At 47.3% G+C, this 16,087-nt stretch overlaps 1 protein-coding gene across 1 annotated transcript in view; it reads left to right on the top strand.

The window, feature by feature from the left end:
• TRIP11 (thyroid hormone receptor interactor 11) overlaps positions 1-16,087 on the top strand; it is a gene marked incomplete at its 5' end in the record, with an annotated part of 72,984 nt that overhangs the window by 18,830 nt on the left and 38,067 nt on the right. Inside the window, one exon of the mRNA XM_089663830.1 lies at positions 2,747-2,846. Within this exon, the coding sequence (XP_089519956.1) occupies positions 2,747-2,846 (100 nt within the window). The remainder of the gene's footprint in view (positions 1-2,746; positions 2,847-16,087) is intronic.

Here is a 16,087-nt window from a genome sequence, read left to right as displayed (position 1 = left end):
TGACAGACTACAAATGGGTACTTTTAAGCGGTGTTCAAGTTTGTGAAATGTGAGCATTCTAATTAAAAGTAATTCTTGGATTGTTCTTGGCGGTATTACACTATTGTCCCTTATCTATCTGTATATATGTGGAACATGCTGGATGGTGATATATATTTAGGCGCACCCTGAAAACCCATCTCTTCAGGGAAGCCTACCCCACCCCCTGCTAACTTGCCGATCTCCTCCACTCTTCCTACCACTCCATCCCCCACAGCTATCTCCTCCTGTGCCACCATCCCCTCCCTCCTAGATTGTAAGCTCCAAGGAGCAGGGCCCTCAATCCCCTCATGTTTTGCATTGTATTGTTATTGTTCTGTCACTGTCAGGAATGGACTCAGCACTGGTGGTGGGACTCACCTGCAGTGTGGGCTGCAGTACCAGAGCTGACCAGCGGGTGCTCTCAGCAGCCAGAAGCTCACACGTGCAATCAGTCAAACCTGGGGCTGATTGCAGAAAGGTGTATTTAAGGCATGACCAGGCCTGTGCTCTGGGCCTTGGTGTATGTTTTCCCATGAGCCCCTGTACCTGGTATCCTGTGTTCCTGCTTCGTTGCTGACCCGGCTTGATCCTGACCTCTGCTGACCATCTCCTGTTAAACCCCTGGCTTGCCTGACCATCTTTCTGCCTGATCCCCTGTACCGCGCTGTCTGTGAGTTACTGAACCCGGCTTGTGACCTTGACCATTCTCTGCCTGCTCCTTTGGTACCTTGCTGCCCGCACGTTGCTGACTTGGCCCGTCTGACCACGCTAACTACTCTGCCATCCATCCATCCTGCACGGATCCAGCCGTACCTGCACATACCTCTGGCGGGTCCCTCTACCACTAGCAGGTGTACTCAGGGGCCGCGACCTGGTTCCTGTCTGCTCCAAGTCCATCCCCACCATCAGGGGCCCTGGTGAATAGCAGACTGGGACTTAGACTCCGCGCCCTGGGGAATCCTGTCCTGGGGACCACTAGAGGTACCACCAAACGGTCATTACAGAACCCTACGGCCGGCCTGACCGTTCCAACTCTCCAGCCCTGACTACGCCTGTGTTCCTGCACCTACTAAGATTAGTGGAAGGTTGGTTTGTTCACTGTGCGTTTATATATATATATATATATATATCTGGAAGGTTGGTTTGTTCACTGTGCGTTTATATATATATATATATATATATATATATCTGGAAGGTTGGTTTGCTCACTGTGCGTTTATATAGATATATATAGATATATATATATATATATATATATATATATATATATATCTATCTGGAAGGTTGGTTTGCTCACTGTACGTTTATATATATATATATATATATATATATAGATATATATATATATATATATATATCTGGAAGGTTGGTTTGCTCACTGTGCGTTTATATATATATATATATATATATATATATATATATATATATATATATAGATATATATATATATATATATATATATATATCTGGAAGGTTGGTTTGTTCACTGTACGTTTATATATATATATATATATATATATATATCTGGAAGGTTGGTTTGCTCACTGTACGTTTATATATATATATATATATATATATATCTGGAAGGTTGGTTTGCTCACTGTGCGTTTATTTATATATATATATATATATATATATATATATCTGGAAGGTTGGTTTGCTCACTGTGCGTTTATATATATATATATATATATATATATATATATATATATATATATATATATCTGGAAGGTTGGTTTGCTCACTGTACGTTTATATATATATATATATATATATATATATATCTGGAAGGTTGGTTTGCTCACTGTGCGTTTATATATATATATATATATATATATATATATATATATATATATCTGGGTGGCTAATAATAAACTGTATTATTATACTATACCTGAAACCTGCGTTTCCCTGTGTCAGTCCACACCTTTCTGGTCATTCCTAGATTCCTGACAGTCACATGTTCTGTCCCCCTTTGTAATGTACAGCACTGAGCGAACTATTGGTGCTTTATAAATACTGTATATTAATAATAATCATATATGGAGTCCCAAGACGTTTTGGATTCTGATGACAGTATGAAGGCAATACAATTTGGGTAGAGATCTCTAGGTCTGTTTCCCACCTATCTTTTGGAAGGACTACAAAGCGTTTTGTTTTTGGAGTGTTGGCAATGGTATGCATTCCTTACTGCATGTAGAAGTGTCACAGTGTTATTTTTGAATAAGAGCACTGAAGAGTGATTCACATTCACAGTGATTTTTTTTTTTGTTTGATTCACAGTGGTTTTTCACTACATACACATTTATTGGGTATTATTGTGATTTTGGTATTCACCTGAATGAGGTCACTATAATTTACTTGATTATAAAAAAGATAATGCACTATGTCAATATTTTCTTTTTTTGAGGTTTATTACTGAAGCAAGTTTCGGAAGGATTTCTTTAAACACGACATTATCTAAGAAGAATTTGATTGGCTATTTTTAATTTTGGACTTCTAGGGTTTGGACTACACAATTTTTTTTTCTTTGAGGATTTATGTTATAGCATCTGCTGTTTCTTAATTTTAGCACATCTTTTGGGGTAAAGGTGTTTTGGTTGATGTTGTGGGGTATTGTAGTGGTATAGTTTATTTGGAGAGTGTTTTGGATTTAATTTATTGCAGAATGGACTGCGTACGGGTATTGAAGGGCAACGTTTGAAATGTTCGATTTCCTTTCTAGGAGCAATTAGAAGAAGCCAACAATGCACTAGAGTCGGCGTCCCGACTTACCGAACAGCTGGACCTGAAAGAGGAGCAGATAGAGGAGCTGAAGAGACAAGGTGAGCTTAGCGTGTTTGGTATGTAGTGCCCAATCTGTAATGGCTCTTAGGTCCGGATGCACTCAAGGTATACTAAAGTCACCTCTCAGGCACTATTATTATCATTTTAAGGGCTCCTGTACACGGGGCGTTTGGGAAAACTCTTCTGAACAACGGAAACTGACTGCTGGAAAACGCAGGTTAAAAATGTCAGTTTAGCCGCGTTTGCATACCGCGTTTATGAGCGTTTGCGTTTGGAAGCATTTTTAAAAGATAACCTCAGGAGACCTTCCCAAATGCCCAGAATGCAGTGAAAAACAGGAAAAAAATAACTATTTCAGACGTTTTGAGACAAATAGAGAGAGCAGAAGCAGAGAGAGCAGTATGTGTTGAGATGACCTGTCTTTTCTGGTTGTATTCACTATGGATCCCATCATGAGCATAATGCGGCGCGTTCTACCATTTTATCCTTCGCGCGAACCTGCATATAGATGTACAGGATCTGTAGGAGTTCTGTCATCCTCTCTGCTGCTAAGTCAATGTGGGGGAGGAGATGAAAGGGTGCTGCGGCTGCACAGAGAAGCACAGGATCTGTAGGAGGAGTTCTGTCCTCTCTGCTACCGGCTGCTGAGTCGATGTGGGGGCAGAGATGAGAGGGTGCTGCGGCTGCACAGTGAAGCATAGGATCTGTTGTGAGTTCTGTCGTTCTCTCTGCTGCTAAGTCAGTGTGGGGGCAGAGTCGAGGGAGTGCTGCACAGAGAAGCACAGGATCTGTAGGAGGAGTTCTGACATCTTCTCTGCTGCCTGCTGCTGAGTCAATGTGGGGGTGGATACGAGATGGTGCTGCGGCTGCACAGGATCTGTAGGAGGAGTTCTGTTGTCCACTCTGCTGCTAAATCAATGTGGGGGCGGAGATGAGGGGGTGCTGCGGCTGCACAGGCAAGCACAGGATCTGTAGGATGAGTTCTTTCATCCTCTCTGTCACCGGCTGCTGAGTCAATGTGGGGGCGGATACGAGAGGGTGCTGCGGCTGCACAGGCAAGCACAGGATCTGTAGGAGGAGTTCTGTCGTCCTCTCTGCTGCTAAATCAATTTGGGGGCGGAGATGAGAGGATGCTGCGGCTGCACAGAGAAGCACAGGATCTGTAGGATGAGTTCTGTCGTCCTCTCTGCTGCTAAATCAATTTTGGGGCGGAGATGAGAGGATGCTGCGGCTGCACAGAGAAGCACAGGATCTGTAGGATGAGTTCTGTCATCCTCTCTGTCACCGGCTGCTGAGTCAATGTGGGGGCGGATACGAGAGGGTGCTGCGGCTGCACAGGCAAGCACAGGATCTGTAGGAGGAGTTCTGTCGTCCTCTCTGCTGCTAAATCAATTTGGGGGCGGAGATGAGAGGATGCTGCGGCTGCACAGAGAAGCACAGGATCTGTAGGATGAGTTCTGTCATCCTCTCTGTCACCGGCTGCTGAGTCAATGTGGGGGCGGATACGAGAGGGTGCTGCGGCTGCACAGGCAAGCACAGGTTCTGTAGGAGGAGTTCTATCGTCCTCTCTGCTGCTAAATCAATGTGGGGGCGGAGATGGGAGGATGCTGCGGATGGACAGAGAAACACAGGATCTGTAGGATGAGTTCTGTCATCCTCTCTGTCGCCGGCTGCTGAGTCAATGTGGGGGTGGAGATGAGAGGGTGCTGCGGCTGCACAAGGTGGGGAGGGAGGGGCGGCGGAGACAAGGAGGGTGTGAGGGTCACATGAAATGGTCTAATGAGATGGATTCAGCTCACGGGTCCTTTGTTTGACACATGTGGTCCAGAAGATCATGCCATTCAATTAAAGAAAGTGGAGCCGCATGTAGAACGTCAGCCAAGTAGTGATTCATGTTGAGATCAGCATCCGCTCTCATGCCGCACCCCATCGACGCGTTTCACTGCCCCGCAGGCTTAATTGCAGAGCATTAGGCCCATGGGAGGGCAAACCATGTCATGGGAGGAGGCTAGCTTTGTCATACCTGCTGGGCAGTTCTGTTTAATTAAACCTGAACTCCAGGCAATGTTCTTAAATGCAAGCGGTGTTGGTACCTGAATTTGACTTGCAGTCCCTGTACAGCAGAACTCCGGGAGAAGGAAACCAAGGAGACTATGGGTTGTGCTGCAGTGCTCATATGCTAATGAGGAATGTGCTGATATAAGATGAGAGAAGGAAGATGGAGAGATGAGCTCATCAGTCTGCTGTTTCTCCTTTCACTGTCCAATCACAGGTTGGGGGAGGGACAAGACCTGTTGTGACTATCGCAGCGTCAGACCCCCAGCCCTTCTCACCAACTCGTGACCGAAGGACTAGCCAATCTAAAACTGCGCTGTCACGTGCATGACAATGCCACGCCCAGCTGCACCCTGCACAAAGATTTTCCAGCTAATGGACCACAATCTATGTACTGCAGCCTGAGAGCGATTGTTACTGGGTCAGGTTAGATACACAATTAACCCTTCACACTGCCACCACCTCCTTTTTGTACAGAGAGGAAACTCGGCAATTTTAGCAGTAACATTAATGATGTTTGAATAATCGTCTGTGTACCACTGTCACCGCAGGCAGATGTATATAGAGGTTTAAACCACACAGTAGCACTCTTCAGAGACAGGGATTCTTAATTTGCATTAAAGAGCTTTAGAAACAGTTCAACACTTTTCAGAAAAGAAGATTTATTACTAAAAAGGTCAAAATGGTGCAATAAAAGTATTTACAGAAAAAGATGTAGCCTATATATATATATATAAATACAGAGAGCAATACCACAACAGAGAGATAACAGAAGTTTAGAGAGGTAGAATACTTGCCGTCAGCCTTGGTTTAAGCAGCGTTCAAGTGTCAAGAGCAAACGGGTGCCTTTTCTCCCAAAGTTGGTTCCTGATGTTAAAAGGGAGATCTCTTTAACTTACTGCTCCAAGCATAACAGCCTTTTTCTAGGGACCTAGCAGGGTGTCTCCTTAAAGCAGAGAACCAATCGCCTCATTTGGGGAGGGGTGTTTTAGGCAGGGAACTCAGGCTATGACCAAATCCCTCCCAGTTTATATCGTGGTCAATAACCTTCCCTAGGTACATGTAGCAGCCTAGCCACTAGTAGATTAATATGCAGAATGATATCCTGAACGTCCAGACATCAAATATGCCATATTTTACTATTTCAGCTAGAACTATATGGCTTCCTATTCTCCTGTAGACTAACTAGGGGTGTAAGATGTCAGGCGACTCGCATTAAAATGACCAATCTGAATATATGTTTTGCTGTATTGTATGTATTACCTATGAGAAATTACGAAATTGTATGAAAAAGTGTTTTCACATGGGATATTCGTTTTACTGCTATCCTGGAATGCTTATGAAGTCCAGTGACTGCCGGGTTTATGGCTTTACGATCAGCTTCAGAGCAAGAGTTTGCCAGACACCCTGGCATCAGCTAATTGGGTTTACAGCCATGAAGGATATCCAACTGTGTCCTGTGCACTTCTGAACCCAGCACACAAGGACCACGTGTCACTCAACAGAGAGGGAGGGGGGGAGCTGATTTGGAGTGAGAAATGATACAAGATGGAGGGTCTTTACCAAAATGGATGTTTGCGTCCATATTTGTACGTACAATTGCTACACCTGTTAGTTTCTGAAAGATTAGCTCTCTGCCCCTGCCAGGCAGGACTGTGTTGTGCGGCAGAGCTATGTAAATCTCAGGACTGCATGAACATGAATACAAAGCCTTTGGCGGATAAAACAGCTCCTCTATGTGTAATTTATTTGTGTATATAGCGGTTTGCCTGGAGTTCATCTTTTGTACTGGCACAGCAGTTATGTACATCCGTTTTTGAATATGAAGAGTTGTATTGTCACAAATGAGGGATGACGGGGTTCTACAGTTCAGTAAATACTGTTACTAAGCAAAGTCTCATGACGGATGACCATGTCGCAGACCATGCTTTAGGTCAGTGTGATATTTCATTGGTTAGCATTGTCTTGCAGCATGGGAGTTCTGAGTTCACTACCTGCCAGGGATCCTGTCTGCTTGGAGTATGTATATTCTCCTTCTGGTGTATTCATGCACTGCTGTATATGTTGTGCTGTTTTGCTGTTGAGTTGTACTAGGCACCCCCCCACACCCAGAAGTCCTTATATAAGTTGTAGAAGGTCCCCTCTTCTCTCAGTGTAATATGTGGTCTTGCTGATCCGTAGGGAGGCCCCTCACCTTGCTGTGTCTTGTAGGGAGGCCCCTCACCTTGCTGTGTCTTGTAGGGAGGCCCCTCACCTTGCTGTGTCTTGTAGGGAGGCCCCTCACCTTGCTGTGTCTTGTAGGGTGGCCCCTCACCTTGCTGTTTCTTGTAGGGTGGCCCCTCACCTTGTTGTGTCTTGTAGGGTGGTCCCTCACCTTGTTGTATCTTGTAGGGAGGCCCCTCACCTTGCTGTGTCTTGTAGGGAGGCCCCTCACCTTGTTGTGTCTTGTAGGGAGGCCCCTCACCTTGCTGTGTCTTGTAGGGAGGCCCCTCACCTTGCTGTGTCTTGTAGGGAGGCTCTGAACCTTGCTGTGTCTTGTAGGGAGGCCTCTCACCTTGCTGTGTCTTGTAGGGAGGCCCCTCACCTTGCTGTGTCTTGTAGGGAGGCCCCTCACCTTGCTGTGTCTTGTAAGGAGGCCCCTCACCTTGCTGTGTCTTGTAGGGAGGCTCTGAACCTTGCTGTGTCTTGTAGGGAGGCCCCTCACCTTGCTGTGTCTTGTAGGGAGGCTCTGAACCTTGCTGTGTCTTGTAGGGAGGCCCCTCACCTTGCTGTGTCTTGTAGGGAGGCCCCTCACCTTGCTGTGTCTTGTAGGGAGGCCTCTCACCTTGCTGTGTCTTGTAGGGAGGCCCCTCACCTTGCTGTGTCTTGTAGGGTGGCCCCTCACCTTGCTGTGTCTTGTAGGGTGGTCCCTCACCTTGTTGTATCTTGTAGGGAGGCCCCTCACCTTGCTGTGTCTTGTAGGGAGGCCCCTCACCTTGCTGTGTCTTGTAGGGAGACTCTGAACCTTGCTGTGTCTTGTAGGGAGGCTCTGAACCTTGCTGTGTCTTGTAGGGAGGCTCTGAACCTTGCTGTGTCTTGTAGGGAGGCTCCGCACCTTGCTGTGTCTTGTAGGGAGGCTCCGCACCTTGCTGTGTCTTGTAGGGAGGCCCCTCACCTTGTTGTGTCTTGTAGGGAGGCTCTGAACCTTGCTGTGTCTTGTAGGGAGGCTCTGAACCTTGCTGTGTCTTGTAGGGAGGCCCCTCACCTTGCTGTGTCTTGTAGGGAGGCCCCTCACCTTGCTGTGTCTTGTAGGGAGGCTCTGAACCTTGCTGTGTCTTGTAGGGAGGCTCTGAACCTTGCTGTGTCTTGTAGGGTGGCCCCTCACCTTGCTGTGTCTTGTAGGGAGGCCCCTAACCTTGCTGTGTCTTGTAGGGAGGCTCTGAACCTTGCTGTGTCTTGTAGGGAGGCCCCTCACCTTGCTGTGTCTTGTAGGGAGGCCCCTCACCTTGCTGTGTCTTGTAGGGAGGCTCTGAACCTTGCTGTGTCTTGTAGGGAGGCTCTGAACCTTGCTGTGTCTTGTAGGGAGGCCCCTCACCTTGCTGTGTCTTGTAGGGAGGCCCCTAACCTTGCTGTGTCTTGTAGGGAGGCTCTGAACCTTGCTGTGTCTTGTAGGGAGGCTCTGAACCTTGCTGTGTCTTGTAGGGAGGCTCCACACCTTGCTGTGTCTTGTAGGGAGGCTCCGCACCTTGCTGTGTCTTGTAGGGAGGCCCCTCACCTTGCTGTGTCTTGTAGGGAGGCTCTGAACCTTGCTGTGTCTTGTAGGGAGGCCCCTCACCTTGCTGTGTCTTGTAGGGAGGCCCCTCACCTTGCTGTGTCTTGTAGGGAGGCTCTGAACCTTGCTGTGTCTTGTAGGGAGGCTCTGAACCTTGCTGTGTCTTGTAGGGTGGCCCCTCACCTTGCTGTGTCTTGTAAGGTGGCCCCTCACCTTGCTGTGTCTTGTAAGGTGGTCCCTCACCTTGTTGTATCTTGTAGGGAGGCCCCTCACCTTGCTGTGTCTTGTAGGGAGGCCCCTCACCTTGCTGTGTCTTGTAGGGAGGCCCCTCACCTTGCTGTGTCTTGTAGGGAGGCCCCTCACCTTGCTGTGTCTTGTAGGGAGGCCCCTCACCTTGCTGTGTCTTGTAGGGAGGCCCCTCACCTTGCTGTGTCTTGTAGGGAGGCCCCTCACCTTGCTGTGTCTTGTAGGGAGGCTCCGCACCTTGCCTCTCACCAGAGCACAGAGCTGTGACACTCCAATTCTGTATGAAATGGCTCTGTTTATAAACAAAGCCTGGTCACTGGCATAGCATGGTTAATCAACATGAGAGCACTAACATGGCAAGCGCATGACTGACAAATGATTAGTGTTAACATTTCTTTAGAGTCATCTCACCCGAAGGATTCATTTATGACCCATTGCATGCTTAAAGCCACCCTAATGTCACCTTTCCCACTGACTAGAATGATGGATTTTAGGGAGAACTCCAAATTTTGTCCATCCCTTCTTATGCAAATATTGGTAAATATCCCGTGTTTTGCACCCACAATGCTTTCAGCATGCTGTCAAACATGTTGTGAAAAACGTTTTGTTTTTTTTTAGCAGAATGATCAATTCTTTCCTTGTTCCCGCATTGTATGGGGCTGTGTTTACACATCACTATGCAGGTCTGTTACTCATTCTACGAACGTAAAATGCAAAAAACGTTTCACCGTCTTCGTCAGAGTTAAATGAGAATTACACATTTGTGGATGGAAAACCCAGATGGCAAACCTATCATCTCCTTAATATTCAAAACCGCAGCGTATGCCGCGAGCGCCCGTGCCAGCTACGCTCAGACTTTTCTGGCGCACCCTCGCCGTCCGTTGTTTGGGTGTTCTTCAGTCCCATTGTCCCAGCTCGGGCCATTGGCCGCGTTCCATATCATATTTCATATCCCCCCTCGCCCCTTTCCTGCCATTTTTGAAAAATTTGTAAAGATTAGATGGAGTTTTGTAGATTAAGAACGCTTTAATTGTTTTTTCTGGGAGATTAGGCCGGCCCGGTGTTGATGTTATAACAAAAACCTCCGAGAACTCCAAACACATTAGGTTGGCTAGACAGGAAATTCCATAACTTAAATGTTTATTTTGTGAGCAGATTAATGAATTAATGCTCCATAATGTGCTCCGGGTCTGTCGGAGATGGTGTGGCCGACTCCACGAGCCGAGACCTTCCAATGATTAACTCTTTCAGAAACCTTCCTAGTAATCCAATTATCCTTTTGACATGAATTTTGGCATTTTGATTTTTTTTCAGCACAGATAAGTATTGTTGTTCTTGTCATTACACACTCAATGGCCAAACGTTTGTAGACACCTGACCATCACATTTATATGAGCTTGATGGACTATTCCAATAGCATGGCCTTTAATATGGACGTGCCCCATGGCCTTTTAATATGGACATGCCACCTTGCCTCATGACCATTAATATAAAGTTACCCCCTTGTCGCTTAGCCATTAATATGGAGTTAATATTAATATTAATTAATATGGCCATTAATATTAATATGGAGTTGCTCCCCTTTCCCCATGGCCATTACTATGGAGTTGCTCCATGGCCATTACTATGGAGTTGCTCCATGGCCGTTACTATGCAGTTGCTCCATGGCCGTTACTATGGAGTTGCTCCATGGCCAATACTATGGAGTTGCACCCCATGGCCGTTACTATGGAGTTGCACCCCATGGCCGTTACTATGGAGTTGCACCCCATGGCCGTTACTATGGAGTTGCTCCCCTTGCCCCATGGCCATTACTGTGGAGTTGCTCCCCTTGCCCCATGGCCATTACTGTGGAGTTGCTCCATGGCCGTTACTGTGGAGTTGCTCCCCTTGCCCCATGGCCATTACTGTGGAGTTGCTCCATGGCCGTTACTGTGGAGTTGCTCCATGGCCGTTACTGTGGAGTTGCGCCCCTTGCCCCATGGCCATTACAGTGGTGTTGCCCCCATGGCCATTACAGTGGTGTTGCCCCCATGGCCATTACAGTGGTGTTGCCCCCATGGCCATTACAGTGGTGTTGCCCCCATGGCCATTACAGTGGTGTTGCCCCCATGGCCATTACAGTGGTGTTGCCCCCATGGCCATTACAATGGTGTTGCCCCCATGGCCATTACAGTGGTGTTGCCCCCATGGCCATTACAATGGTGTTGCCCCCATGGCCATTACAATGGTGTTGCCCCCATGGCCATTACAATGGCGTTGCCCCCATGGCCATTACAACGGCGTTGCCCCATGGCCATTACAATGACGTTGCCCCCATGGCCATTACAATGGTGTTGCCCCGTGGCCTTTAATATGGAGTTGCCCCGTGGCCATTAATACGGAATTGGTCAGCCTCCACTGCACAGGCTTTCCACAAGGTTTTGGAGTGTCTGTGGGAAATTGTGCCCATTTGTGAGATCAGGTTGTATGAGAAGACCTGACTCGCAATTGGCATTCCAGTTCATCCCCCTAAAAGGGTTTTTCTTATAAAATTTTGCAAATAAATAGTATTTCATTATTCTGTTATATTTTTAGTAAAAAAAAATAACCCAAATTAGTTTATAACCAAAATTTACATTTTAAACATTTTTTTAATTTTTTTTTTTTTTAATATTATTTTTTATTTATTTTACATACTATCACCCTAGCAGTACAATGTCACCATGGTAACACTGTACTACTTGTGGGGGGTGATGATTTTTTTTTTTTTTTTCTCTACACTGATTGCTTTTACACCCATAAAGGCTGTAAAAATAATAATTTATCCTTCTATCTGGCTGCATTCTTGCAGCCATTGAGAACTACTGTGTGAGCTGTGATTGGTCACAGCTTGTCACATGATACAAGGCTGTTGTGAATGGCCCTGTACCATGTGACCTCTGTGATCATTCACAGATTTCACACGTAGTAAGCAATGATGTCAGAAGTGACCTCTTGCTTACTACTTTTCATGTGATCACTGATTGGCCAATCAGTGATCACATGATCGGGACCTCGCACAGAGGTCCCGTCCGACGATCAGTGTTCCACTGTGTCCGTAGGACACAGCGGGCACCGGATCGCGGTGCTGCGTGCTCCCAGGGAGCGCGCACAAGCAGGGTGCAAGGAGACCATTTATAAACAGCCACCCGACCCTGCACTGCCACCGTCCGGCCGTTTATATACAACGGCCAGATGGGAAGTGGTTAATGGTTGTACTGGTTGGACTTTTGTCTTTTTTTCAGCCAGACTAATTATGTAACTATGACTAGCAAGGGTGTATGGGGGGTGGGGGTGAGAGCTATGACCCCTAGTGTATCAAGGGGTGAAGGTCTGCTTGAACTATAGTCGGGGCCTGAAGGTTGGAGTCCTCTCTTGGCTTCTCATGTCTTCAACAATGAGATCCCTTTGGCATAGATTCTGGTTCTGTTCCTGTCCACCTGCTACAGCGCAAACAAGGGAGGTGACCGCAATCTCACGTCAGTATTAAACAAACTTTATTGTTCCAGACAATACATAGAGAAGATCCACCCAGACCCTCTTTGGACTGACGCATTTCACCAACATAGGGGCTACAACTTTACCCCTTTTTGAGTGCCAACGTGTCTGGTAGGACCTTCTGTACGTGTTGTCTGGAACAATAATGTTTGACGAACGTAAACATGTTGTGTGTTGCGCTGTTAGAAATGCATTAAAAATTATATTCAGATAAATTAACCTAAAAAAGGTGAAAATAAGTCCAAAATAAAGTTTAAAGGATCATGTTCCACATCGGATTTTGAAATTTTAACACCTTCACCAAGTCCAGTCCTCTGGCCATCACCACTCAAATCGGCTTACCAGAGAATCAGACCTACACAGGGCGTCTATAATGGCTCACAGATGGATAGATGGCTCTTCCCTCGTGTGCGACTTATAAATGGTCACATAGAAGCAGGGGCGGACTGACCATTTGGAAACTCGGGCACTGCCCCAGGGCCTGGGGTCAGTAGGGGGCCCCATGAGATGCCCCTGGTACCTTTTTCATAGGCTTTTTTGAGTTTGGGCAAGGACACAGGTGCCCCATGATCCCCTATTGCCCGGGGGCCCCATGAGTTGTCAGTCCACCCCTGCATAGAAGCAAGTCTCATACGCAGAGGAAGAAAGAAGAATCCACATAGTGTAGTCATTTTCCCAAACTGTTTGTTTAAAACATGGTAAAATACACACAAGTGAGGATGTATAACCAAGCACAAATAAAAACGCCGCCTGTCCGAGCTGGCGTGATGACGTCACCCCATAGCTCTGTACTAACGCGTTTCGTCCTACAGAATGTCTTCTGAGCACAGGGTGTATGCAAATTCCCACCTTTTCTAGGATGTGTTGTCTAGAGCCAGGGGCGGACTGACCATTTGGGAACTCTGGCACTGCCCAAGGGCCCGAGGTCAGTAGGGGGCCCCATGTGATGCCCCTGGTACCTTTCATAGACTTTGTGGTTTGAGTGTGGGTGAGGACACAGGAGCCCCATGATCCCCTATTGCCCGGGGGCCCCATGAGTTGTCAGTCCACCCCTGTCTAGAGCAGTAAGGTTTGACTACCATTGATGTCATTGAGGGTGCTGCGCTGGGAGTGTGGATAGGCTCCATTTGTCCACCGCAAGCATCCAAAGATGTGGCCAAGCGACTGATGTGAGATGTGAGCGACTGTTTCCTTTTTTTTTTCCCAGCAGCCTGTCTGCTTTGGGAATTTTGAGTATTCCTGCCCCTCTTTTGCGTCTTCCGCTCTAATATCGACCAAATACTGAGATTTCTGGGTGGACTGGCCTTTTAAAACCTACATCAGGCTGGAAGGGTTAACCTCTCGTTCCCCGGAACGCTCTTCTGAATATGGCCGCCTGTTTACATCACCGCTCAGTTCATTTTCCAACAGCTGTAAAAGTTCTCTGTCCTACGAGACTAAATGAAAAAACACTTTTTTTTTTTTTTTGTAACCTTAATAAGATTTTGGCGGCGGTTTGCGCGGTAAATGGATACGCACTTGTCTCCACTCGCTGAGCGGTGAAACTTGACATCCTGTCATGAAATTGGGTCATAAAATGGGTTTTAAAGGCAAGCTCTTTTTATGTAATAATATGTGCGCTCGGACGCCGGCTTCCAGCCCGACTGGCCTGTGCGCCGCAAATATCTTTTCAAGGTGCAGAATTATTTTTGTGGAAACTGACTGGAAGCGGTCGGGTGAGGGGCACGCGTTGGTGGTTTTATGGTCGGACCTCCAGGGTTTTTTTTTTTTTTTTGGGGGGGGGGGGGGTTCTTTAACCCTTGGGTGGCTTTTAACTTTGTTAGCTTTTATAGTCTTTGTTTATAGGGCTGTGAAGCAGCTGATTTACATACTGATAATAGATCGGGGGGGTCAAACTGCCGGCCCTCCAGCTGCTGCCAAACTACAAGTCCCATCATGCCTCTGCCTTTGGGAGTCACGCTTGTAACTGTCGATCTTGCAGTGCCTCATGGGACTTGTAGTTTGGCAACAGCTGGAGGGCCGCCAGTTTGACACCTTGGCACTTATACCCCCTTCCTGCCCAGGTCAATTTTCAGCTTTCAGCGCTATCACACTTTGAATGACAATTGCGCAGTCATGCAACACTGTACCCATAGGAAATTTTTATCATTTTTTTCACACATATAGAGCTTTTCTTTTGGTGGTATTTAATCGCCGCTGGGTGGTTTATTTTTTGTGCTATAAACAAAAAAGAGCAAAAAATTTGACAAAAAAAAAAGTTTTTCTTTGTTTCTATTATAAAATTTTTCAAACAGGTAATTTTTCTCCTTCACTGATGTGCGTTGCTGAGGTGCCACTGATGGCACTGATGGGCGGCACTGATGATGTTGCACTGATAGGCAGCACTGATGGGCTCTGATAGGCGGCACTGATAGGCAGCACTGATGGGCAGCACTGATGGGCACTGATAGGCAGCACTGATGGGCACTGATAGGCAGCTCTGATGATGCTGCACTGATAGGCAGCACTGATGGGCTCTGATAGGTGGCACTGATGGGCTCTGATAGGTGGCACTGATGGGCTCTGATAGGTGGCACTGATGGGCTCTGATAGGTGGCACTGATGGGCTCTGATAGGTGGCACTGATGGGCACTGATGAGGTGGCACGGATAGGCGGCACCGATGATGCTGCACTGATAGGCAGCACTGATGGGCACTGATAGGCAGCTCTGATGATGCTGCACTGATAGGCAGCACTGATGGGCAGCTCTGATGATGCTGCACTGATAGGCAGCACTGATGGGCACTGATAGGCAGCACTGATAGGCGGCACTGATGATGCTCCACTGATAGGCAGCACTGATAAGCGGCACTGCTGGGCACAGGTGGGCGGGACTGATGGGCACAGGTGGGTGGGACTGATGGGCACTAGCCTCTGGGCCACCAGTTTGACACCCATGAGTTAGAAGTACCACGTTCCCCCCCCCACCTATGTCTGTCTGCAGATTCCTCACATGCAGCTCCCTGCTGCCATCAGCTCGGTGAGGTTCAGGCATGAAAGAGTTACTTTCTGCTGCAGACTCTTAAGGGGAAAAAAAATAAATCTTTTGACACCGTTCCCAAATACATTCTCAGACAGAGCCGCAGCCAGATCGCCTGAACAATCTCTTTATGGGCGCGTTGGCAGCCAGCATGAAATTCATAGAAAGACCCTTCCTGCCAGGCGCGCCGTAATGAATCTCCATAAATGGTTAACGGATTGATCCCGACCGCACTTCACTGCGCTTTTTTACAAGGCGGAATTAATTGCCTTCCTTGGAGGCGGATTTATCCTTCGTGTTAATCTGACAACTACTTGTATGATGCCAGATACGTTGTCGTCTCATTCTGAGCCTTTCGCAGCCTCGGGCTCATTTTTATAGTAGTTATAAATGGTTAATGTTTTGGAGACGACTTTGAGCATTAACCTGCCACCCCCCCTTTCCTGATGACACCCGCAGTCCGAGCATCAGACCCCACCTCCACACCCCCTTTCCTGATGACACCCGCAGTCCGAGCATCAGACCCCACCGCCACACCCCTTTCCTGATGACACCCGCAGTCCGAGCATCAGACCCCACCGCCACACCCCCTTTCCTGATGACACCCGCAGTCCGAGCATCAGACCCCACCGCCACACCCCCTTTCCTGATGACACCCGCAGTCCGAGCATCAGACCCCACCGCCACA

The sequence above is a fragment of the Staurois parvus genome, unplaced genomic scaffold (assembly GCF_062004578.1).
Source record: "Staurois parvus isolate SC_StPar_1 unplaced genomic scaffold, SC_StPar_1.0 ptg001780l, whole genome shotgun sequence".
NCBI lineage: Eukaryota > Metazoa > Chordata > Amphibia > Anura > Ranidae > Staurois > Staurois parvus.
The sequence above is the reverse complement of the archived record's forward strand: the minus strand, read 5'-3'. Positions and strand labels throughout refer to the sequence as shown.